Source organism: Mus musculus, chromosome 8 (assembly GCF_000001635.26).
Source record: "Mus musculus strain C57BL/6J chromosome 8, GRCm38.p6 C57BL/6J".
Classification (NCBI taxonomy): Eukaryota; Metazoa; Chordata; class Mammalia; order Rodentia; family Muridae; genus Mus; species Mus musculus.
The window spans coordinates 65,940,043-65,967,476 of record NC_000074.6 but is presented as its reverse complement, the minus strand read 5'-3'; the positions used below and the strand labels follow the sequence as shown (position 1 = coordinate 65,967,476).

At 37.8% G+C, this 27,434-nt stretch overlaps 1 protein-coding gene across 9 annotated transcripts in view; it reads right to left on the bottom strand.

Annotated features, from left to right (window-relative positions):
- Marchf1 (membrane associated ring-CH-type finger 1) overlaps positions 1 to 27,434 on the bottom strand; it is an 854,833-nt gene that overhangs the window by 505,365 nt on the left and 322,034 nt on the right. For 6 of the 9 annotated variants that reach the window (XM_030243793.1, NM_001293784.1, NM_001363124.1 and 3 more), the window contains one exon: positions 222 to 430. The exons of 1 other annotated variant lie outside the window; for it this stretch is intronic. In XM_030243793.1, the coding sequence (XP_030099653.1) occupies positions 222 to 320 (99 nt within the window). In that variant the 5' untranslated portion in view covers positions 321 to 430. Of the gene's footprint in view, positions 1 to 221; positions 431 to 540; positions 605 to 646; positions 1,008 to 27,434 lie in introns of those variants that run through there. 2 more of the 9 variants (XM_030243794.1, XM_017312978.2) reach the window with 2 other exon arrangements.

Genomic DNA, 27,434 nt, shown 5'->3' with positions numbered 1-27,434 from the left:
GCGAGTATCTTTATAGATTTGACTCGTTGCTTCATTGAGAAAATAGAGGTTAAATTTTATAAGCTCCTTAGTCACACACAAAATGATTCTCTACCGGTCACCTAGCGCACACAGAGAGCTAGGAGCCAGCTGCTCTTCACTGCTCTTCATCCTGTTGTACAGGCAGTACGGAGCTGGCTGGGATGGGCTCTCTTATTGTGTCAAATCAAACCTCCTCTTACCTCAACTTCCTTGTTCTTCTCTTTGTTTCTGCCCATTGAACTTCTCCCATTGCTGGCTGTCTCCCGGGCTGGGATTACAGAAATCTGGTGGAGGGGCATACTGGCTGGGCTGCAGGTGGCCAAATCCTGATTGGATGCCTTATGGCTTCACTCGCCCTGAGAAACCCTCCTGCAGAACTGTTCATATCCTTGCTTTGCCAAACTTGGATCTAAATAAAAAAGGAGGAAAATAGTGTTTGAGACACTGTACAGCAGTGGCCAAACACACTGAAAGGAAAACTGTAAAAATATGTAAGAGCAATAACCCAAGGAGTATTACATTCTCAGAAGGATGATTTACTGCAAGTCATAACTGCACTGCTTTGTCACTCATGCATCCCCCTCCCCTAAGAGCATCATGGGAGACAATTCAATTTCTACCGTACCTAATAACTGTCATGGAAACCAAGGAAACCCAGGTCTCACGGGCCCTTATTAACAACTGCTCCTTTTAATGGCACAGACTCCCACATTTGCAGCGACTGACATGGGCTTTTGTTTCTACCCAGACCCCTAGGAGTCTGTGGAGCACCCAGAGACATGCATCCTGCTGACAAGGTAAATAAGCAGAAGGCTGAGAAGCTTAGTATCCGATTTGGATACAAATCTCTTCCTTGAAAGGCTGGGCTAGCTGCGTGTGTGCCCTTCATGCAGCTACGGTAATCTGCTTAGGTCAAAGGAGCTGTCAGGAGTGAAGAGCTTTAGATGAGACGCGAAGAGAAAGGAAACAGAGGGGAGAGGGGGACATGGGTAAAAGGAAAGAGGAAAAGAGAAAAAAGGAGTGGGAAGAGATGAAAGGAAGTAGAAAGGGAGAGAAGAAGCAGGGGTAGAAAGATGGAAAACGAAGTGGGGAGAGAGAGAGAGGAGAGGGGAAGAAGGTGAAAAGAAAAGGAGATAAAGAGAAGAAGGCAGGAGAGGGAATGGAGCAGGAAAAGAGGAAGGAATTGGGGACTGAGAGGAGAGTGGCTTGTCACAGATGTGGATGAGGGACAGAGGGCAAGCTGGAGAAGAGCAGAATGGGGAAACAGGTAAGCTAAGCAAGCTGCAGCCTGTTCACAAAAGCACAAAAACTACCCGGCAGGCAGCACTCATTCCTGCTTATGGGCAACTCCTGTGCTCTCTGGAGTAGATTTATTCATTTCTGCTAAGGACTCCATGTCCTCTTGGGAGGATAAGATGATTTGGGGGAAACATATATCAGAACTTCTACTCTTCAAAGTGCAAACATAACAAAGTTTTGAAAACAGTTCCCAGGAGATGATCTTTGTTAGTCACTGTGACCCACCTCCAGCTATCTTTGTATTTCATATCAATAGTGTCATTTTCAACATGACCTTACAGTTTGATTAAACTCACGACAGAGATGAAGTGTAGCAGAGATAGCTCCTGTCATTGACAATAGTGTAAAAAGACTCATGGAAAGACTGTCAAAATAAAAGCTGTTTCTAATCTAAACATTTACACTGAAATAAACACTTCTGTGTATTTTCAAATGTGAAGCTAGTGTGGATTCCTTTTACCGAGTTAGTGACCTTCATGTGCTTCATCACCTGTTCTCTGTCTAGCCAAGGTGAACAAATTTTCAAAAGCATAGTTAGCCTGAGACTCGTTTATGGATTTGGATTCATCAGGGCTGTTATGAGCATCAGAGATGGTCTTATCAGAGATGAACCTATGTTAAGACACCCATGAGTCCTATAGAGCGAAGAATCTTCAGAACCATCTAGTCTAGCACTAAAGAAAGCTTAGGACAATCTGATGAGGAATGCGTATCTCTGTAGAATACTTTTTGAATGGAGGCAGGTAGCAATATACCATTGGACTCTGCTTATTGCCAGTCTCAGCTTACAAAGAAAGTTGGTAAACTACTGAAGATTGAGTGAAGGGACTATGCAAGGGCTAGCCTCTTTCAAACCTTCTGGCCTTATTCCTATCACTCAGGAGGAAAGGGAGGAAGGAGCACAGAGGCCTGCTTGGTACAGAGCAAGAAACTGTCTTAAAAAAATAATCTACTTGAAGGTAAATTGATGTTGGTTAAGCATTGCTGTGGTTTAAGAGTCACATCTATGACCTGTAACTATGAAGGAGAAATCCTTACTTTAAAAGCAATTGCTAATCCCTTTATCCAGGACAGTCTTAATTAAGAGGAGGTTGGAAATGGAAGTCTATAAATCTAATAGTCTGTGACAAATACTAAAATGTAAATTATAGACTTCTTTAAGAAAAACATATTACCAGTGTTTACTCCATAGAAGCTTCTAGCAACAGCCAAGGCAATTTTCCAGATAAAGTTAGACTTTAGTGCTTTCCTCTAAATATTCCATTAAAGTTACAGGAGATTTTTAGCTTGAGTTAACAAAGTGTCTGTCTTAATCCTGCACCTCATTATGGATATAGGGAAATCATTTGTTTATTGTGAGTTTTTTTTAAACTAAGATTTAAAATTGAAGCTAATTTGACTTACATGGTTGAGCTACTTCAATTTGCTATCTTTTATCCTGAAATTTAGATTACAAATTGAATTTCAGGAAAAAATTATATCTTAGAATATTTTTTTACACGAGATGCTGTCTGCTAAATCTTTTCAATCAAATGTTTAGAGTTAAGAAAAATTAATAAACGTTTATCAAAGCTTATATTAAGAATTGCAAAGACTGAGATACAATTTTATAATTGTTATTGGGACAGAAAAAGATGCATTTTAGCACATCATTTTAATATTTGTCTGAATTGGAACGCTGGAACTTTCACCAGCTGTGTCTGTGATGAATGTTTACCTGTGCCATTCCTCAGGCAATGCCTGAAATACTTTTCAGTCAAAGTATGAAGTCTCTGGGGGCAAACAATTCATGTAACAATTGAAAGCTTGGGAATTCTGGGGATTGCAGTTCTCCTTTGGGAGTCTAGGCAGATTACACAATCATTAACCCCAGAGAGTAAAAGAGGAGCCATATACCCAGAAGCTGTGTGCTAACAATAGACAGTCACACTATAGTCTTTCAGCTAACAGGTATTCTTACAATACCACACACTCTAGATGTATAAACTGAACCCTGTGTAAACTTTGTAATATAATTATTGATGAAGCTGTCCTGATTTGCTCACTGTTGCCTGGACACAGTTTCCTAAGAATATCTAGATGTCTGTGTTTCTTCTGTGTTCTGACTTCTAAACCTTTGGTTTTGGAAACACCAACACATTGCTTACCTCTGCCTCCTGAATCCTGCACTGTAGTTACTAACACTGAAGACCACACCATTACCACCACCTGACACACAACAGACTTCTGCTTTGCAGCTCAGCATAAGGTTTTAAAAGAAAAGCAATGCAAGCAGTGTATTTGATCCTCTACCCCGAGATCCATCCCAGTTTTTACTAAATCCAAAAAGGAAGGAGGGCAGATAAGGCTAATTAAGGGCAATTGTCATGGTGGCAATTAAGTAGGAAGGGAGATAAAATTATCAGTTAAAGACAGGGAAACAGGAACACTCTCCGAACATACTAGACAGACAGACTGACAAGTTAATCCAATAAACTTGTACTGGCTATCTGCTGTGTTTCCCCAGCATACTAGGAGTGAATGCGTAAGAGGAAATGTGAACATCTTTGACACGGTTTCTATGGCCAAGGAATTTACTGTGCCCTTAGGGAGATTTGGCCAGTATAAGTTTATCATTTTTTAAAAATGGAATCCTACATCAACAGCTAATGCTTAAAATAAGTGAAATACTAAGTGCAACTAATACTAAGATCAGAGATAAAATCAGCAACAAGAAGTCATGAGACTCGAAGAAAAGGAAGGCCTGAGTAAAATAAGACATTATTTAAATGGCATAGAAGAGGTATTTGTTCTAGTTTGCTTCTCCATGGCTATGACAAGAACACTGATCAGAAGTATCTGGGGATAGGAAATGGTTTATTTCAGCTTCTAGGTCACAGTCCACCACCAAAGGAAAGCTGCAAAGAAACACATGAAGGAAGCTAGAGGCAGAACTGTCACAGAGACCATGAAAGAAAGCTACTTATGTACTTATACTCAGACTCCCATCTTATATAACCCAGGACCACTTATGTACCACCCACAGTGTGCTAGGCTTGCCCATATCCAAAAAAATTCAGAAAGAGATTGGGTGATAGAATATTAGTAGCACTTGTTTGTTGTTGGTTTTTTTTTTTCCTAATTTAAAATAACCTCCTGACAATCCAACTGTTTTACCAGATCCATCAGAGACTTCTTTTTTTTTTTTGAATTAATTTTTTAATTAGGTATTTTCCTCATTTACATTTCCAATGCTATCCAAAAAGTCCCCAATATACTCCCCCCCTCCAGTCCCCTACCCACCCACTCCCACTTTTTGGCCCTGGCGTTCCCCTGTACTGGGGCATATAAAGTTTGCAAGTCTAATGGGCCTCTCTTTCCAGTGATGGCCGACTAGGCCATCTTTTGATACATATGCAGCTAGAATCAAGAGGTCTGGGGTACTGGTTAGTTCATAATGTTGTTCCACCTATAGGGTTGCAGTTCCCTTTAGCTCCTTGGGTACTTTCTCTAGCTCCTCCACTGGGGGCCCTGTGATCCATCCAATAGCTGACTGTGAGCATCCACTTCTGTGTTTGCTAGGCCCCGGCATAGTCTCACAAGAGACAGCTATATCTGGGTCCTTTCAGCAAAATCTTGCTAGTGTATGCAATGGTGTCAGCGTTTGGAAGCTGATTATGGGATGGATCCCTGGATATGGCAGTCTTTAGATGGTCCATCCTTTCGTCACAGCTCCAAACTTTATCTCTGTAACTCTTTCCATGGGTGTTTTGTTCCCAATTCTAAGAAGGGGCACAGTGTCTACACTTTGGTCTTCGTTCTTCTTGAGTTTCATGCGTTTAACAAATTGTATCTTATATCTTGGGTATCCTAAGTTTTTGGGCTAATATCCACTTATCAGTGAGTACATATTGTGTGAGTTCCTTTGTGATTGTGTTACCTCACTCAGGATGATGCCCTCCAGGTCCATCCATTTGCCTAGGAATTTCATAAATTCATTCCTTTTAATAGTTGAGTAGTACTCCATTGTGTAAATGTACCACATTTTCTGTATCCATTCCTCTGTTGAGGGGCATCTGGGTTCTTTGCTCCATCAGAGACTTCTATGGTTATGACAAATGCAGGTAGGATAAATCTCATGATGGTAGGAGAACTTATGTGCCCATATCATATTGGTTTTACAGGCATTTAAAATCCAAGTGTTCCTTGAGCCATAGAAGTTCTGAGGAAGCCAAGCACTATGTGAAAAATCCAAGGATCTGACAATGGCTAGCCTGCTTGATTGTAAGTCTCAAGAGTACCAATTTGGTTCTAAATAACTGAAGGAATTCTGCAGAGATGCTGGTCTTCAGTCCATGTTGGAAACCCAAATGAAGCAGCTTCTAACATCAGTAAAAGATTACAGAAGCCATGGAATAGATATACTTGTCAACAATAACTAAACCAACACAATTCCTACACCAAAGTCTCAGGGAACATCAAGGAAAATAAGGCAGAAATGTCAGTAGCGCCAGAGGGCTAGGAAGTCTCTGTATGATTTAGGTCTCCTAGAAATGAAAAGGAAGCTATACCCATGATACCAGAACGGTATGGCTACCTAAACAAGACCTGAATAATCTGAATGTTTAATTAGTCTCCCCTCATGATGAGTTCCTGGGAGAGACTGGGCATACAATGCAAAGTCCTTAGCCCTGAAATCACATTACACACAAGTCACATTAACCAGACTCAGTAGGTTTTTTACATATATAGAGAGAGATATAGATATATAGATATATGTAGATATGTAGATATGTAGATATGTAGACATGTAGATATGTAGATATGTAGATATGTAGATATGTAGATATATAGATATATAGATATATAGATATATAGATATATAGATTATAGATATATAGATATATAGATATATAGTGTGTATAACAATAATCAAAGAAAGTCATCAATTTAAGGCATGTCATGGAAGAGGTTGGAGTAAGAGAAGGGATGTAGTAGTTATATAATTGTACTATAATTAACAGGAATTAAAAAAGTTTGATGGCGTTATATTAAAGGATATGGAGGAAGAGGAGGAAGAAGAAAATGAGGAGAAACCAAGCAATAAAACCCCAGGATTCCTTCTTCTGTGTTCTTTATTTTTGAGCTACTGGTCCAGAACTTGCTGGGCCAGTACCATTAGGTTGTGTCTACCTATTTCAAATAATCTGATTAAGAAGGTCTGTTAATGGGGATAAGAAGATGACTCCTTGGTTAAGAGCACTGACTGTTCTTGCAGAGGTCCTGAGTTCAATTTTCAGCAAGCCCTGGTGGCTCACAACCATTTGTAATGGGATCGAATGTCCTCTACTAGTGTGTCTGAAAAGAGAGACAGTATGCTCATATACATAAAATAAATAAATAATTTGTAAAATGTCTGTCACTAAAAACTGCATGGTATTTTTTTCAATATAGACAGGTTGCTTAATGGAATAAATCCACATACCTATGGACACTTGGTTTCTTCCAAAAAGCTAAAACCACGCAATATAAAAGGAAAAGCATCTTCAACAAATGGTCCTGGTCTAACTGGAGGTATGCATGTATAAGAATGCAAATAGATCCATATTTCTCACCCTGTACAAAACTCAAGTCCACATGGATTAAAGACTTTATTGTAAAACCAGATACAATAAATCTAATAGAATAGAATAACCTTGAACTCAGTGGTATAAGAGACAATTTCCTTGACAGAACACAAATGGCCCAGGCACTAAGGTCAACAATTAAAAAATGCTACCTCTTGAAACTGAAAATCTTCTGTAATCCAAAGGATACTGTCATTAGGCCAAAATGGCAGCCTACAGATTGGGAAAAGATTTTCATCACCCCTATTTCAGATAAAGGACTAATATATAAAATATAGAAATAATTCAAGAAATTAGCCACCAAGCAAATCAAATAACACAATTAACATATGGAGTACAAAGCTAAACAGAGAGTTCTCAACAGAGGAATTTTGAATGCCTAAGAAGAAGCAACTAAAGAAATGTTCAGTGCCCTTAATTATCAGGGAAATACATATCAAAATGACTCTGGGATTCCAACTTACATCCATCAGAATGGCTAAGATAAAAAACAAAACAAAAACCAAAGCAAAAACAAAAGAAAATCTCAAGTAACAGCACATGCTGGCAAGGATGTGGAGAAAGAGGAACGCTCCTTCATTGCTGGTGGGAGTGCAAAATCACTCTGGAAATCAATCTGACAGTTCCTCAAAAATTGGGAATAATTCTACATGAAACCCCAGCTATGCCACTCCTTGACATATACCAAAAAGGTGCTCTACCATCCCACAAGGACATTTGCTCAACTGTTCATAGCAGCTTTATTCTTAATAGCCAGAATCTGGAAACAACTTAGATGTCCCTCAACTGAAAAGTGGATAAGGAAAATATTTATTTACACAACGAACTATTATTCAGACATTAAAAATAAGCACAGCATGAAAGTCACAAGCAAATGGATGGGACTAGAAAATGTCATCCTGAGTGAGGTTACCCAGATCCAAAATAACATGCAAGGTATGTACTCACTTATAAGAAGATATTAGCTATAAAGTACAATATAATCCTGCCATAATTAACAAACACAAGGAAGGCTAATATGAAGGATGGCCTAGGAGGATAGCTGACTCTTTCTCAGAAGGGAAAACAGAATACATGTTGCAAGTCAGTAAAGAGAGGGAACTGAATGGGAGAGGGAATGGGGAGGGTAGCTGTGTGGGGGAGGGTGGGATGGGATGTAGGGAGAGGAAGGTAGAAAAAAGGGAAATCCAGGGACAGGGTGAGGAGGAGGCAATCTCTATGATGTAGCAGAGACCTGAAATAGGGAAGGCCCCAGGGGGCCTCTCTGGGCAACTCTATCTGAGACTCCTAGCAATAGGAGGTATTGATCCTGAAGTGGGCACTTCCTATAACCAGGCAGGACTCCCAGTGTTGGGATAAGGACAGCAACCTACCCACAAAACCTTTGTGTCCTGCCTACAAGATATGCAGGGACAAAAATAGAACAGAGACAGAAGAAATGGCCAATGAATGACTGTCCCAAGTCGAGACCCATCCCACTGGCATGAAACAATCCCTGACACCATTAATGATACTTTGTTATGGTTGCAGTCAGGAACATAGCATCACTGTTATCTGAGAGATTCCACCCAGCAGCCAATGAAAAGAGAGGCAGAGACCCACAGCAAAACATTAGATAGGCCAAAAAGCAAGCATGGGACATATGCAGCCAATAAGCATCTTGGTCCCCAACAGCAGATCAGGAGCTCTCCCTGAATATGTTGCCTGCCTGCCTATCCATCACATTCCCCTAAATGTACTGCCTTGTCTGGCCTCATTTGGATAGGATATGCCTAGCGCTACAGGAACTTGGTGTGTGTGTGTGTGTGTGTGTGTGTGTGTGTGTGTGTGTGTAGGAGGCAGGTGTTACCTACAGGGGGATTCCTTTCTCAAAGGAGAAGTGAAGGGAGGTGAGCGGTAGTTGATATTGGTATTTAAAGTGAATAATAAAAAGAGAATGTCTGTTATAGAGATGCCCATCACCTTGCATTTTAGTTGCTTCTAGACTCAGTCAAGTTTCCTTTGCACATGACACTATAAAGTTTCCCTCAAGTCTTTACAGGGAATTTTGGACACTTATTGGCATGAGGGAACTCTGGTGAACAGGAAAATAGCTGGACTCCTGCAGTCTATGATCTAGGTGGTAGTGTAGTTGAAATGGTTTTTCCTTGTTAATCTATACATGGTAGCTCCAGGGTGTCTTCATTTTTCCTCTGTGTTAGAAATGCCTTTGTATTTTAGCTTAAGAGAAGGACAATAGAAGTTAAGTGATGAAGAGTAGAATCTGAGCAGTACTCACTCCAATTCAGTTCTTATCATTCACTTTTATGTTACCCCCATTGGGATCTCTGAGGGGCCAGCTTCTCTGGAACACACAGCCTAGATACCTTGCCTACTCTGTATTCCACATGGGAGTATAGGAAGATGTTGGAGGCCGGTGTTTAAAGGTAGAATAGATATTTTATTTTCTGAGGTCTTTTCCCCCCATGTATGTCCTCAGTTATTTCAATCACTGCCTACAAATGACTAATTTTGAAGAAGCAGTTTATTTAATGAATGTCGCAAATATTGGAAGTAAAAACATGGTATGCAACTGAGTATCAGGGATGTGGGTTGGTAGTAGAGTATGTGAAGCACAGAGGCAACTTCCAGAAAAAAAAAATGGAGCAAGAAGGAAGGGAGGAAGGAGAAGGGAAAGAAAGACTGCTGTTCTGAAGAAAAATAAGAATTCTACTGGGTTTTGATATTTAAAATATGAGTTTTATATATTTCCTCTCTTTTTTCTAAACTTCAAAAATGAAGCAAGTCCAATGGGAGAGCTGTTGGTTACCACCAAGTGAGCCTGCCACTAAGTTATCTGATAACTTCAGCTTATCCTGACATGCTGGTTAGTGAACCTCACAGGCATCAGAGCAGAGCAGAACTGTTGGCTGCCTCCTTCCTCTGGAGGCATGCATGGTGCCTTCTGGTAATAAATGTAAAGAATAAAAAATAACAACAAGCAAACAAACAAAACACAAAAAGGGATTTTTTTTGTTTTTATCCCAAAAGCAATACTTCTTCTGGGAAGAAATTTTATTCTGGCTATCAACTCTCTGCTGAAGAAGCAATGCTGCTGTTGATTCCATGTGACTGTGCACAGTAATTTGCCCTCTACTTTCTCATCCTTCTTTAAGATCAAACTTTCTTTTCATTCAAACATTTCTTGTGAGGCATTCTCTCCAACACAAAAGAAAAGTCCTCGCCCCCAGTGACATATGTGAGTGCCACCCTTTTTAATTACATCGAAGCAACTTCACGGTATGTTTACTGAGTTGCTGAATGCAATTAGAGCCTGCGTGATATGCAAGGAAGCATGAGGAAAACAGCTTTTCAGAGGAGTTAAGATTGATAGACCAGGCCCTACTTGGTGATTAGGGGGATAAACCAAGGCTCGTAACCTGGGCAGTACAGATAACAACTTCAGCACAATTTTCAGCATGGATGAATCAGTATGGCTTTGTAACAGAAAATTCCACTGTGACTGTGAGATTACAGTGTGTGTGTGTGGGGGGGGAGGGTTAAAGGATGAGAGGAAATGGAAGTGCTTAGAAGAAAATGAGTTAAGAAAAAAAAACCCACAAAGACCTGAATTTTGTAGTCTATTCTTTGACTTACCAGGAAAACAACAACAACAAAACAGCAAAATGAGAGGTGATTCAAACAACCCCACAACAGTGTGTGGGTTTTTTTGTTGTTGATGGTTGTCTTTGTTTGTTTGTTTGTTTTTTTTATCCCATTTGAACCCAATACATTGGGACTTTGTATATACTAGCTTCAAAAATAACTGAAAAGTACTTGGGGCTGGGGAAAAGACTCACTGCGTGTAGTGCTTGCCATACAACTATGAGAACAGGAGATCAGAGATTCATCACACACCTGTAAAATCCAAGCAAGTGTGGTGGCCCATATGCAATCCCAGGACTTGGAATATGAGATTTCACACTGCATGCTGGCTACAAGAAGAAGCTTCAACAGTGAGCTCAGGCACTAGGGAAGAGATACTGCCTCCTTGAGTAAGGTAGAAAGCATGTAAAGAAGACATTCCATGACATCCTGGGGCCTCTGCATGTATGCTTGCACAGTTGTACCTTCACATATGCATACATGCACTGTAGAAAACATTTTTTGAGTTAAAATACTTATTGTTTATACTGAATAATGAAATCATTCTTCAGGGCACAAATTCTAAAGTTTGGTTCATTTGTTTGCTTTGGAAGGTTGTTTAGGGTATCTCAGCTGCCATGTATAAAGTTATCAAAACAAAATTATGAAAACAAGAGTAGCAATAGGCTCCCACTGATCTCTTTGGGTGCATAAAGTACCATGTTATGATTCTAATACTTTAATTAACTTTCAAAAGATTCTGAGAAATAGATAACACAATGACATTCTTCATAAACTGTAATGAATAGGACTAACAGTAACTTGATAACTACATTAATTTATTTAATGACTATATAAATATCTATTTCAATAATTATAGTAATTTTTCCTTTTTGAGATTTTTATATTATTAAACCATTTCTCCCTTTCTTTTCTTTCTCCCTCCTAGCCTTCCTATATACACCCTCACCATTCTTTCTCAAATTCATATCTATCTGTCTGTCTGTCTTTCTATCTATCTATCTATCTATCTATCTATCTATCTATCTATCTATCTCCTGCTCAGTTCATATAATGTTATTTCTATGTATATATGGCAAGTCTATGAAGCCTCAACCCTACACTAAGAGTTACATTTAAGTAAGGAGTGATGGGAATTGGAGAAATAGTCTTTTCAAGGAAGATCACATCAATTAGTTATCCACACCAAATGGTCACCCCTGAAACACATGTACATGTAACATTATATAGACTGAGCAGTGCCAGGAGCCTACCAAAGCACTAGTTCTCTCTGAAAAGCAGGTGGGGATGGCAGTATCTGTGATGTACAAGGCACAAAACTTGGTTTTGTGAAAGTAAAGATTGCTTATTATTAAATAACATGTACCATTCCTGACTCTAAGTTATTCTGAAGCCAGAACCCCCAGGCATCTGGTGTTTAACACCCAGTTGGAATATTTAGTAAAGTTTTTTGTTAGCGTTTCTTTCTCTCATGCAAAGAAACCTTACCTGTCATTGGACAGGTGAAAGGGAGACTTGGAGCAATTAAATTTAGGGAACCAGGATAAGGTCATGCTGGCAGAAAGAAAAACTTTTATACAAGCAAATATGCATAGATATAAACACATTCATGCATACATTCACCTCTTTGTTGGTCTGAACCATCTGTCTCATCAACTTATATACTTATACACATACCTATATTTACAAATATATATTTGGTAGCTGGAGTAAAAGTCTCCACAAGCAAGTTTACAAAGCAAGTACCAGCACAGAAAAAACCTCACTCATTCTGGATGAAAAATAAGCTCCAGCTTTTATTGTTCTGAGAAAGTAGTTTCTACTTTTTTATTGCTGAATGAAAGAAACCTCAAGATTGTAAGAAAAAAGCCCTGTCCTTGTCAGTAAGAAACTCTGTTGTTAAGGAAAAAAAAACTGTCACAGACAAATGGATGGAACTAGAAAATATCAACCTGAGTAAGCTAACCAAGTCACAAAAGCAGACATTAGGTATGTACTCACTAATAAGCAGATATTAGACAAAAAGTATGAAGCTCAGGAAGAAGGAAGACCAAAGTGTGGATGCTTCAATCCTATATAGAAGGTGGAACAAAATAATCATGGGAGATAAAGGGAAGGACCTGGGAGGGAGAGAGGAGGGGGAGGAAAAAAGGAGACAGGATCAGGTGTGGGAGGAGATGGGGGAGAAGTACAGAGGGTCAGGAAATTGAACAGAAGTGTGTAGTAATGGGGATGGGGAAACAGGAGTAGCCACTAGAAAGTTCCAGATGCCAAGGAAGCAAGAGTTTCCCAGGACCCAGTGAGGATGACATTAGCTGAAATACCCAACAAAGGGTAGAGAGAAACTGTAGAGATGATATCCAGAGATTAGGAACTGCCCCTGTGGTTGAGGGTTGGGGCTACCTATTCATCTCAAAAATATTAACCCAGAATTGCTCCTGTCTAAGGGAAATGCAGGGACAAAGAGTAGAACAAAGGCTGAAGGAAAGGCCATCCAGAGACTACCCCACCTAGGGATCTATCTGATCTGCGGACACCAAATCCAGAAACTGTTGCTGATGCCAAAAAGTGATCGCTGTCTACTGAGAGGCTCTTCCAGAGCCTGAACAATACAGATGCAGGTTCTTGCAGGCAACCATTAAACCTATCACAGGGACTCCAATGAAGGAGTTAGGGCAAGGACTGAAGGATCTGAAGGGGTCTGTAACCCCATAGGAAGAACACCAAACAAGCCATATCCCTCAGAGCTCTCAGGGACTAAAGTAACAACCAAAGAGTGCATATGGAGGGACCCATGACTCCAGCTGCATATGTAACAGAGGATTACCTTATCTGGCATCAAAGTGAGGGGAGGCCCTTGGTCATGTGGAGGCTCCATGCCCCAAAGTAGGGAAATCAGGAAAGGGGGTAACATTTGAAATATAAATAAATTTAAAAAGCAATAAAAACTGACTTATTGTAATAAAACACTCCCTGCTGCTCTCTGCTCTGCTATGCTCTGCTTCTATTCTGCTTTTGCTCTTATTTTCTTCATTCCTAGTTCTTGTACTCTTCAGGATACATGATCACAAGGTATTTTTTTAATTAGATACTTTCTTATTTACATTTCAAATGTTATCCCCTTTCCTAGTTTTACCTCCGAAAATACCCTATCCCTTCCCCCCCTCCCCTGCTCACCAAACCACCAACTCCTGCTTCCTGGCCCTGGCATATCCCCATATACTGGGGCATAGAACCTTCACAGGACCAAGGGACTCTTCTCCATTGATTACTGACTAGCCATCCTCTGCTACATATGTAGCTAGAACCATGAGTCCTACCATGTTTTTTCTTTGATTGGTGTTTTAGTCCCAGGGAGCTCTGGGGGGTGCTGGTTAGATCATATTGTTGTTCATCCTATGGGGCTGCAAACCCTTTCAGCTCCTTAAAAACATTCTCTAGCTCCTTCGTTGGGGACAATGTGCTCTATTCAATGGATGACTGTGAGCGTCCACATCTGTATTTGTCAGGCACTGGAAGAGTTCTCAGGAGACAGCTATATCAGGCTCCTGTAGGCAAGCTCTTGTTGGCATCCACAATAGTGTCTGGTTTTGGTGGTGGTTTATGGGACAGATCTCCAGGTAAGGCAGTCTCTGGATGGTTATTCCTTCAGTCTCTGCTTCACACTTTGTCTCTGTAACTCCTTCCATGGATATTTTGTTCTCTCTTCTAAGAAGCATCAAAGTATCCACACTTTGGTATTCCTTCTTCTTGAGTTTCATCTGTTTTGTGAACTGTATCTTGGGTATTCCAAGCTTCTGGGCTAATATCCACTTATAAGTGAGTGCTTATTATGTGTGTTCTTTTGTGATTAGGTTACCTCACTCAGGATGATATCCTCCAGATCCATCCATTTGTCTAAGAATTTCATAATTTCATTGTTTTTAATAGCTGAGTAATACTACATTGTGTAAATGTACATTTTCTGTATCCATTTCTCTGTTGAGGGATATCTGGGTTCTCTCCAGCTTCTGGATATTATAAATAAAGCTGCTATGAACATAGTGGAGCATGTGTCCTTATTACATGTTGGAGCATCTTCTAGGTATATATATATCCAGGAGTGGTATTGCTGGATCCTTCAGTAGTACTGTGTCCAATTTTCTGAGGAACCACCAAAATGGTTTTAAGAGTGGTTGTTCCAGCTTACAATCCCACCAGCAATGGAGGAGTGTTCTTCTTCCTCCACATTCTCGCCAGCATCTGCTGCCACCTGAATTTTTGATCTTTGCCATTCTGACAAGTGTGAGGTAGAAATTCAGAGTTGTTTTGATTTGCATTTTCCTGATGATTAAGGATGTTGAACATTTTTTAGGTGATTTTCAGGCATTTGGTATTCCTTAGTTGAGAATTCTTTGTTTACATCTGTACCCAATTTTGTTGTTGTTTTTTTTTTTTTTTTTTTTTTTTTTTGCTTTTTGTTTGTTTGGTTGGTTGGTTTTGTCGAGACAGGGTTTCTCTGTATAGCCCTGGCTTTCATGGAACTCACTTTGTAGACCAGGCTGGCCTCGAACTGAGAAATCTGCCTGTCTCTGCCTCCCAAGTGCTGGGATTATAGGTGTGTGCCACCACAGCCCAGCTGTACCCAATTTTTAATAGTGTTGTTTGGTTCTCTGGAGTATAACTTCTTGAGTTCTTTGTATATATTAGATATTGAACTTCTATCAGATTTAGGATTGGTAAAGATTTTATTGTAATCTGTTGGTTGGCCTTTTGTCTTATTGACAGTGTTCTTCGCCTTACAGAAGATTTGCAATTTTATGAGGTCCCATTTGTTAATTCTTGATCTTACAGTACAAGCCCTTGTTGTTCTGTTCGGGGAATTTTCCCCCATGCTCATATGTTTGAGGCTCTTCCCCACTTTCTCCTGTACAAGTTTCAGTGTCTCTGATTTTATGTGGAAGTCCTTGATCCACTTAGAGTTGAGCTATGTCCAAGCAGATAAGAATGGATCAATTCACATTCTTTTACATGCTAACTGCCAGTTAAACCAGCACCATTTGTTGAAAATGCTGTCGTTTTTCCACTAGATGGTTTTAGCTCCTTTGTCAAAGATCAAGTGACAACAGGTGTGTGGGATCATTTCTTGGATTTAAATTCTATTTCATTAATCTACCTGCCTGTCACTATACCAGTACCATGCAGGTTTTTATCACAATTGCTCTGTAGTAAAGCATTAGGTCAGGCATGGTGATTCCACCAGAGGGTCTTTTAGTGTTGAGAATAGATTTGGTGTCCTAGGTTTTGTGCAAATTGCCCTTTCTAACTCTGTGAAGAATTGAGTTGGAATTTTGATGGGGATTGCATTGAATCTGTACATTGCTTTCATCAGGATAGCCATTCTTACTATATTAATCCTGCCAATTCATGAGCATGGGAGATCTTTCTATCTTCTGAGATCTTGTTCGATTTCTTTCGTCAGAGACTTGAAGCTATTGTCATACAGATCTTTCACTTGCTTAGTTAGAGTCACACCAAGGTATTTTAGATTACTTGTGACTATTTTGAAGGGTGTTGTTTCCCTAATTTTTTTCTCAACCTGTTTATCCTGTGTGTAGAGAAAGGCCACTGATTTGTTTGAGTTAATTTTATATCCAGCTACTTCACTGAAGTTGTTTATCAGGTTTAGGAGTTCACTGGTGGAATTTTTGGGGTCACATATGTATACTATTATATCATCTGCAAATAGTGATATTTTGACTTATTCCTTTCCAATTTATACCTCTTTGTTCTCCTTTTGTTGTCTTACTGATCTGGTTAGGACTTGAAGTACTATATTGAACAGGTAGGGAGAGAGTGGGCAGTCTTGTCTAGTCCCTAATTTTAGTGGGATTGCTTCAAGTTTCTCTCCATTTAGTTTGATGTTGGCTACTGGATTTCTGTATATTGTTTTTATTATGTTTAAGGTATGGGCCTTGGATTCCTGATCTTTCCAAGACTTTTATCATGAATGGGTGTTGGATTTTGTCAAATGCTTTCTCAGCATCTAATGAGATGTCCATGTTGTTTTTGTCTTTGAGTTTGTCTATATAATGGATTACGTTGATGTATTTCTGTATATTGAAGCATCTCTGCATCTCTGGGATGAAGCCTACTTGATCATGATGGCTGATCGTTTTGATGTGTTTTGGGATTTGGTTTGCAGGAATTTTATTGAGTAATTTTGTATCGATATTCATAAAGGAAAATGGTCTGAAGTTCTCTTTGTTGGGTCTTTGTTTAGGTAACTGAGTAATTGTGGCTTCATAGAACAAATTTGGTAGAGTACCTTTTGTTTCTATTTTGTGGAATAGTTTGAGGAGTATTGGTATCAGGTCTTCTTTGAAGGTCTGATAGAACTCTGCACTAAACCCATCTGGTCTTTGGCTTTTTTTGGTTGGAAACTATTAATATCTATTTCTATTTCTCTAGGGGATATGGGGCTGTTTACATCCTTAACCTGATTTAACTTTGGTCCCTGGTATCTATCTGGAAAATTGTCCATTTCTTCCAGGATTTCTAGTTTTGTTGAGTATTGGCTTTTCAAGTAGGATCTCATGATTTTTTTTTTTTTAATTTCCTCAGATTCTGTTGTTATGTCTCTTTTTTCCTCTACGATTTTGTTTATTAGGACACTGTCTCTGTACCCTCTGGTTAGTCTGGCTAAGGGTTTATCTGTTTTCTTGTTATTTTCAAAGAAACAGCTACTGGTTTGGTTGGTTCTTTGTATAGTTCTTTTTGTTTCCAGTTTGTTGATTTCAGCCCTGAATTTAATTATTTTCTGCTGTCTAGTACTCTTGAGTGAATTTGCTTTCTTTTGTTTAGAGCTTTTAGGTGTACTGTCAAGCTGCACTCAGAGCTATGGGTTTTAGCACTGCTTTCACTGTGTCCAATAAGTTTGGGTATTTTGTGGCTTCATTTTCATTAAACTCTAAAAAGTCTTTAATTTCTTTCTATATTTCTTCCTTGACCAAGATATCATTGAGTAGAGTGTTATTCAGCTTCCATGTGCATGTGGGCTTTCTATTATTTATGTTGTTATTGAAGATCAGCCTTAGTCTGTGATGATCTGATAGGATGCATGGGATAATTTCAATATTTTTGTATCTGTTGAGGCCTGTTTTATGACCAATTATATAGTCAGTTTCAGAGAAGATACTATGAGGTGCTGAGAAGAAGGTATACCTTTTTGTTTTAGATTAAAATGTTGTGTAGCTATTGGTTAAATCCATTTGTTTCATGACTTCTGTTAGTTTCACTGTATCTCTGTTTAGTTTCTGTTTCCATGATCTGTCCATTGATGAGAGTGGAGTATTGAAGACTCCCACTACTATTGTGTGCTGTACAATTTGTGCTTTGAGCTTTAATAAAGTTTCTTTAATGAATGTGGATACCCTTACATTTTGAAAGATTAACTTCTTGCTTTTTCTAGGGCATAGTTTCGCTTCTTGTGTTGGAATTTTCCTTTATTATCATTTGAAGGGCTGGATTTGTGGAAAAATATTGTGTAAATTTGGTTTTGTCATGGAATATCTTGGTTTCTCCATCTATGGTAATTGAGAGTTTTGCTGGGTATAATAGCCTAGGATGTCTTTTGTGTTCTCTTAGAGTCTGTATGACATCTGTTCAGGATCTTCTGGCTTTCATAGTCTCTGGTGAGATGTCTGGTGTAATTCTAATAGGTCTGTCTTTATATATTACTTGACCTTTTCCCTTACTGCTTTTAATATTTTTCTTTGTTTTGTGCATTTTTTATTTTGATTATTATATGACAGGAGGAATTTCATTTTTGGTCCAAACTATTTAGAGTTCTTATTTGTTCATGGGCATCTCTCTCTCTCTCTCTTTAGGTTAGGGATGTTTTCTTCTATACTTTTGTTGAACATAATTACTGGCCCTTTAAGATGAAAAATCTTCATTCTTATCTATACTTATTATCCTTGGGTTTGGTCTTCTCATTGTGTCCTGCATTTCTTAGATGTTTTGAGTTAGGATCTTTTTGCACTTTGCATTTTCTTTGATTGTTGTGTCCATGTTTTCTATGGAATCTTCTGCACCTGAGATTCTCTCTTCTATCTCTTGTATTCTGTTCATGATGCTCCTGATTTCTTGCCTAGGTTTTTTATCTCCAGAGTTCTCCCCCTTTGTGATTTATTTATTGTTTCTGCTTCCATTTTTAGATTCAGGATGGTTTCGTTCATTTCCTTCACCTATTTGGGGTGTTTTCCTGTAATTCCTTATGGGAGTTTTGTGTTTCCTTTGTAAGGGCTTCTACCTGTTTACTTATGTTCTCCTGTAATTCTTTAAGGGATTTTTGTGTTTACTCTTTAATGGCTTCTACTTGTTTAGCTGTGTTTTCCTGTATTTTTTAAAGGGAGTTATTAATGTCCTACATTAAAATCCTCTACCAGCATCATGAGATATGATTTTAAATCTGAACCTTGCTTTTCTGCCTTGTTGAGGTATCCAGGTCTCACTGTGGTGGGAGTACTGGTTTTGATGAGGCGAAGTAGTCTAGGTTTCTCTTGGTAAGATTCTTGCATTTGCCTTTCACCATCTGGTAATCTCTGGTGTTAGATGTTCTTGCTGTCTCTGGCTGTAGCTTGTTCCTCCTGTGAGTCTGTAAGCCTGGGTCAGCACTCCTGGGACACAGCTTTCTCCTGGAAAGAACAGTGTACATAGGGCTTCCAAACAGCCTCAACTCTTGGGTGCAGATGTAGGCCAGTAGGACACTGTCCAAGCTGCTCTGCTGCTTCTGAGGCCCAAGTGGACCCGCCTTATAGAGTCACAGGAGAGAAATAGTGGGTCTGACCTGAGTCCTAGGGGTCAGAACACTCCCTAGAGGCAAGCTCTCCTCTGGCAGGGAAGGTGCGCAGAGGGATCACATGGTATTTTAAGCATCTTTCTTTTTAAAGTTCACAAGTTTAAGTATAAATTCATATCATAAATTGAATAAGAAGTAACAACAGGCATGATTACATGTGTTTTCATTAAGACTATTTATCTAACTAAATGTTCACTATCTGCCATTAGCTTCACAGGTACATTAAGAGTTTAAAACAATAATTCTTTTGTCTAAGTTAGCATTGTTTGTCATGAAGCACATCATCAGCCCAGTGTCTCATTAGCATTGAAGTTTTGTATAAATAAATCAAATCAATAATTTATCCTGTGTCCTCCAATTTACAATAAACTATTCATTCCCAGTTTATGAACTTTAGTTATGAGATAATGGTTTCACATTCAGCTTAAAAGGAATGTTTTCCCTGATTGTAAATCTGCTTCAAGCCTGTTTTCTATCCTACTTCAATTAGCTTGTGACACATGAAGGTTTACAGACCCCTAATTGCAGCTTTCATATTACAAAGGGCTCAAAATTAATTGTATGAATTTAGGAATTTTATAGCTCCATTTTAGGAACTATGAAATTATCAATTTATCTACATAGTATTGCTACAAAAGAATATATGTTTGTTAATCTGCAGGAAATCTGCCCAGTAGGGTGGGCTAATGCTCAGGAAATATTATATTAATTTAGTGATGACAGGAAAGTCATATCAGCAGTAATAATCAATCCGAAATTAAAATTTCTGAAAGTATTACAATTCAGAATTATCCATTGCAGCCACGGAAAACAATGGGTCAGTCTCCACAAGTGATGTGATTTCAGACATGCCATGAAAAATGATCAGTGAATGGTTGAGAAATAGATGAAGAAAATGCTCAGCTTCTATGGTCAGAAAATATGAATTAAAACCACAGTGAGTTGGCACCAGAAAGATTACCCTTTAAAAGACTATTCATGAGACTATTGAACAAGGATTCTCTTTCCAATACTAGGGAAAATATAGTTTGGCAATGTCTAATAATGTATATATGAATTCTAAAAGATCAATAACTTTACTTACTAGTGAAAGGTAGTGACTTTTTCCATAAAGTTAGCAGTGGAGTTTATGGAATATAACTAGATTTTGGATCTACAAGATTTCCTGGTTAATTTAATACAATCCAGAACTATAAAGCATAATTTTATGAATTGGAGCTTGAGTAATCGATAGATGATATGTTCAGCTGAGATGGTGAGGAACACAGGTTGACCAGGGAACACTTTTTAAATCTGTGGTGCTTATTTGGCATTCAGGGAGCAAGGCTTAGTCAGATATTCTTGTACAAAGAATTGAACTGTGCTTGGAAATCTGGAGTTGTTACCTAGATGAATTTTATAGTTATCCCACAAGCTTGGGCCATTGAAGAAGCAAATGTAATTAGAAACAATGGAAGCGAAACCAATGCCTGATTATAATTACAGTAAACAATAAAATGTGACTACACAATGAAAATGAAGGAATACATTGATAAGCAATACATTCCAGGTGTTTCCAAACTGCTCTTGGAGCTTTTTCTTGCCGGAGGCCAGCCCTTGTGGGGTATTCTTTCTTGTTGATTCTTCATGAGGCAGTTGAGGGGGAAGAGTGTCAGTGGAGGGTAAGACTTTGTCTTACTAGAGACTTAAAGTTGCTGTATAATAAAAGGTTTGCTTATCTAAGTCTAAGTTACTTAGCTACTGTAGCTGACCTGCCTTCTGTGATCCTCTGTGGCCAGAAACTGCAGTTTCTGTCACTCAGCACCTTTTCATAGAACAGCAAAAAATTAAGTAAATAGTTTATGTACTATTTCAGAAGGAGCTACTTAACGTCCAGCCTGCTAGTCAGAAATCACAGGAAGAAAAAAAGAGACACTTTGAAACATGATTGTAGCATTTATTACTAAGTTGTAAAAAGTTTCCTATTAAAGCTATTTAGAAAAAGTGGAAGAGCAGAAAGATCGTAAGTGGAGCAAGGGAAAAGTTCTTCTAAGTGGGGAAAGGGAAAAAAATTCTTCTCCAAGGAAGGGAAAAAATTCTCTTCTCCCATCTCTTTTTCCTCAGTATTTATATATCTTTCAGAATACATAATCAAGTGTTAAGAAGTTTACCACAAGTTTACACACACACAAAAAAAATCAAATCATAAATTGAAATAGAAATTTACAACAGAGACTGTTTACATGCATACCATTAGGAGTAATTATCTGGCCAAACATCAATCACCTGTCTCAGCTCCTCAGGTTCACTGAAGGTTGAAAACCATTACTAAGTTACTAGTAAAGTTTTGTATAGATAAATGCAGCCAATATTTCATCTTATGTCCTAGCACCTAAAAAAAACTCACTTATTCCCTTTTATGACTTTTGTTTAATTATTTTACAACCTGTTGAAATGTGCTCTGAGTAGGAGAGAGTGTAGTTATTCTCTAAGAGCAATTAACTGGTGACACAGAGGAGACCGGCAGAGTTCTCACTGCAGTTTTGACTGAAAAGGACCTAAAAGACGCTCCACTATAAAAGAGATTAATAATCAGTGATATAATTTTAGGAATTCTTATAGGATCATTATTAAGACTTAAGAAGTCATCTATTTGTCTGTATAGCTACAAGACAGTCTATGTCACTACAAGACAGTTCATCTTCATAGATCTGCAGTGATCTGGTCAAAAGGGTGGGATAGTATCTATTTATATATATATATATATATACATACATATATATATATATTAATACATATATATATGTGTGTGTGTGTGTGTGTGTGTTTAATAATATTAGGAAAGGCATATTAATATCGGGAACCTTTCATAAAATAAATTCTTTTAGGGCCTTGTCTATAAGAGAGAATTTATCATGGATTATATCATAATTTGAAGCAGACCATCTCAGGAAGATCACTTGCTAGTTATTAGCTTGTCCTATTATGGCTCCTGACATTTTCCTGTTACCTTTCTCTAGACCTGTTTTCCAGGAAACATCCAAGTCTTTCAGACTTGGTTACTTTCAAGTTCTTGCAAATTCTCTACTATCAAACAGACAGCAGGTTATGCTATTTATGGTGCTCAAGTGAGTTTTCATCATGGAGAAAAAAAAAAACTATGGAAGTCATGAGCTTTCCCACATAATTGCATACAGCAACAATGAAAAGAAATCAACAAAAGACGACAATATTTTGTTCAGAAAACCAGACACAAGTACCATTGCTTTCTTGAGATTAAAATATTTAATCATCATTGTATTATTTTGTCTGGATAAACCATGTAAACGTGTAATTAATAATAAATAAAGCTGCAATATTTTTTCAGTTGTATGTGTGTTTGTTATATGTGTGTATGAATGCATGTGTTAAAGTGTATTTAAGTGCACTTGTGGTTGAATGTATCTATGCATATAAATATGCATGTGTGTGGAGCCCAAAGCTAATAAGAGTGTCCACTCCTTGCTCATGACCTATTTATAAATCTGGGCACTCTGTTGAAACCCAAAGCACTGTGATATTCCTACCATAGTTACAGACTTTACTTAGGGGATTCTTTGTCTCCTGATTCCAAGCCCTGAGTTATAGGTGGGCTGCCAGGCCCTCTGGCATTTACACTGGTTTTGGAGATCCATTGTCTCTTGTCTTCAAGCCTGCTGGCAGCACAGCAAGGCTTTAAACTGCTTAGCAATCTCCCAATTTTCTAAATATGCAATTATATTTGCAAAAGTGTGTACAATATAAACACATGGCATATGAAGCAGTGACCCTTCGGTTTCATGTGTTGATTTTTTTATTCTATTTTTTATTTTTTCATTTTAATTTTTCTATTCTTCCATTATAATAAGTACAGTATGGTTTTATTATTTTGTTTGCTGTGGGAAACACAGGATAGAGGAGGAAGTAAATAGAGGAAATAATGCTAATGGAGAAAAATAGTTAATGTATTAATAACCTAACCCTACATCCTGTGTAGAGCTAGATGAACAAAGAATTTTTATTGTTTGACACAAAGGCACCAATCTGAGATGGGCAGGAGTTTGGATAAGGAGGACATGTGTAGCAGTTAGGGTCCCAATGGGAAGGGGATAAAGTATTCAGAATTCAGTTAAATATGGTTCATAGGCAGGGTTCTTAGTTGAAAAATAGGCAATAACCAGAAAGCCTAAAAGGATGGTGGAGTATCCGTGGGACTGGAAACAGTGGAAATTCATTACTTCTCAGGGTAAAGGAACAAAGGGAAGGTCATGGGCTACAAGGTCGTTCTTAGAAAGAGAATAGTGCAGCCACAGAACAGAATAAGTATCCAGTCATTGTCCTCCTACACTACAAATCTACAAATCTTCAGAAGCCATGTTTCATTGCAGAGTTTTTTTGTTAGTCACAAGGGAAATGGAATACGGCAATGATGCAGTTCTGCTCTTGTCTAAGTATCTCAGCTCTGCTCTAGGTCTCTGTGAAACTTACAAGTGGCACATTCATCAAACTATCATGTTAATAATAATTGCCATGAGGGGAGATTGACAAATTATGATACATCAAAAATTCGCATAACTGATGATAAACGATAAATGATAAAATGAAAGGATAATAAAATATAACAGAAAAACATAAAACTGACATGAAATAAATACTCAAAGTTTAATTTAATGCATATTTTTATCTAAGTAATAAATATCAATTACTAAAATGCATGGCATGGAAAAGAGACATGGGACAAAAATACACACACATATATATGCATATTAAACTAGTAGTTTAATAACCTTGTTGATAGTTTGCATTAATGGAAATAGCTCAGAATGAGACAATATTTGCTACTACAGAGTTTGGCCATATCTCACAAAACAGTAATAAAAGCCATAAGCATGGTGTAGAACTTGACTCGCAGTATGTTACTTCTTGAATCAAGAGGCAACATTTATTGATCTTGGCATCCAATAAAGTTAAGTAGAAAGAAATTGACTTGAAATTGCATTTGCCATGTAGCAGTCAGAAACTATGCAGCAAAATTAGGTGAAGAGTGCAGAGCTTCTTAATAAACACACACGAAACCCCTTTCTACATGCTATTACTAAATCAGACACAAGGCTCATGTAATTTCAGCTGTGAAAGATATCTCACCCTTTCCAGTTCACATACCAATGACACCTACTCCTTGGAAGTTGGATTATCAGAGAGGATTGTGAAGAGGAGAGACTCTCAAGTATGTGCTTTCATCTATTATTCACGACATCTTGGATTAATCTTCAGCTCAAAATATTGTTGCTCTGCAATATTTACACTCCACGGAAAGATAAGAAATAGAAGCAAGTACTCGTCGGCTCCTCATTGTGGTACAACATCAGTGGACTACAGATTTTAAAATCTACTAAGTGACCATTTCAAGAATTCTTGACATCCGATTTAAGAAAACCAAAGATATTTTACTCAGAAGCTCATGAATAGGTGAATTTTTACCTGAGTGAGTACTTAGGTACATTTGATTTATGTTAAGACACTTAATATTGTCAGAGAGTCATGTGGAACAGGCTAGGAATATAGAGATTTTATTTGGATGAAATAATGCTCACCCCCGAAGTAATACACTTTTAAAATGTACTAATCTGTTATGAAGTTGGAAAATGTAAAACAACTTTTTGCATTTTGGTTTTTGATTCATCTTCTGGAATGAAGTACATATTGATGGATAACAGAATTTCACAGAAAAGGCATATAACATAAACATCAGTGTAGTTTTGTGTTTGTATTAACTATGCAAATGATAATGTCTTTATGCTTTCTCTTTAACACTCTAGGTTCATTTTGTTTTGTTCAATACACGCAAACTTTTCTTATGCATTCAAAGGGAAGAAATAGACTTATTTATTTAGCACTTTGCTTGCATTTTAGAACAAAGTTGAGGAAGAAACAGTGACCACTTTCTAAACTAAATATTAAAAATCTGTTTTATGATTAATGATGTTACGTAACATAAATCCGCAAGATAAAACTATAGTGTATTTTAGAAACAACGTATCTGCTGATACCCATAATTACTGACTGTGTGCCATTCTATCAGATCTCAGACAAGAAATTTGGTTTGAGATCTCAAATGAAATTATAAGACAATTTTAGTAGGATCATACATTGATAGAATCATGATATTCTAAATGTAGCCAGGTCAAGCAATTCTAAGATTTACTCTACAGCAAATTCACCTTGGTAATTTCCACTAGTTTTATGGGACCATTTGTATATGTACATGAAATATTTTTTAGGGTGCAAGAGCACTTATTCTTGGAGCCCTGAAACTGCTATAAATCACTGGAAATACCACATTCTGCGGATCTCTCAGAAACTCCTCCTTCCTTACACTGGTGTCATGGGATGGCTACATTTATTTTTAGGGCACAGCTTTTCTTTCAGAAATCATTGTTTCACATGTTTATCTCATCCTCTAGCCTAGAAGTTCTCTGTTGATAGAATTTATGTTTACTTTATTAATTTCTCTGCCATAGTAGTCACCATAATTCTCTGGACACACCATGGATATAGAAACTCTTTGTTTAGTGGACATAGAGAGTAATTGTATAGGCTTGCTTCTGCATGGGTTATAACAAAGACTATTTGTTTAGAACATTTATAATTATTGTTGAAGGTTTTTGTTTTTTGTTTTTTTTTTTTTTGCAAAAATGTCTAATAATTCAGAGCTCTCATTCTCAAAGTGTGGCTCTAAAACAGGTAGCATAAACATCACCTAGAAGTTCATTGTCAATGATGATTTTATAGTGTGGATAGCAGTACATAGACACCTAAGATACACAGATTAAAGCTCTGGGGCCCAGAGTTTGTTTTCCATAAAGCATTCTTAGTGATGCTGAAGTTGGATGAGCTTTGATAAACACTGGCCTAAATTGTCAAGATGAAGATGATTTTGAAAGCTTTATACTTTATAGTTGTCACAGAATATGACATAATTTGTACTGCTTAAAATTAGTAACAGTATTCATTTGAGAAAATGTATATCAGTAAAATGCTTGCTCTGGACTTAGAGGACAAGACTCTTCATGATGTCTTAATTTAAAACGTTGCTATTGATGTGATTCCTAAGACACAAGACATGCTACAGAATGCTATCACCAACAGCACACGATGGTTTTCTCCTAAGATTGCCAGTTAAGAGGATGGCTGTGTTTATAGTGACTTTATTTTTTGTCTTAAACATTTCTTCTTTTAAGGCAGGATTCCAGGATGAGACTCTGCTCTTCTTCAAATATGACTCTGTACATGTGAAACAAGTGAAGATTTACAACATGCTTAAAGTGAATAATGCAGGAAAAGAAAGGTTAAACTCCAAAGAATAGATCTTAGGTGCTTAGAACTATGCCCCGAGATCTCTTAGTTCGTTTCTTGTCTTCCTCCACCTAAAGTCACTTCATCACCTTATTGTTCATGGTATTCCCTTTTCAGAACCCAGAAATAGTTGCCATGGAGTTACCTGGAGTCAGATGAGGAAGGAACTGAAGTTGTGGTGCTCCCTCAGTGAAACAAAGCATAGCATTTCCATCAAGAAATACTGATTGTAACCAAGAAAATGAGAGTAAATACAACTGTTTTCTAAACATTTGCAGAGGTGATAGAAATGATGTAACTATAATGTATCCAAAATAACAACGTTACCACCAAAAATTTAATATTGCCATTTAGGAAAAATAGATTAGGTATTACTACACTCTGAGAGCTAAACCAGAAGCTTAAGCAAAAGACAAAAAACATAAACAGAGGCTCATTTACCTTTCTAAATCTGTACATCTTTAAACTAAAATTAATATTCACTTAGAAGAATTTAAGTGTTAGGTAGTTTAGGCTTAATGTAGTTTAATTTCTGTTTTTGTTCATTGTTTAATTAAGTATGGCATGGCATAGACAAGAGTATTTCGAATACGTGAAAATTAAGCTAGGTATATCGTCCTACAGAAATGGAAATGATACGTGGTCATGTAATATATGTCCTATTCCTG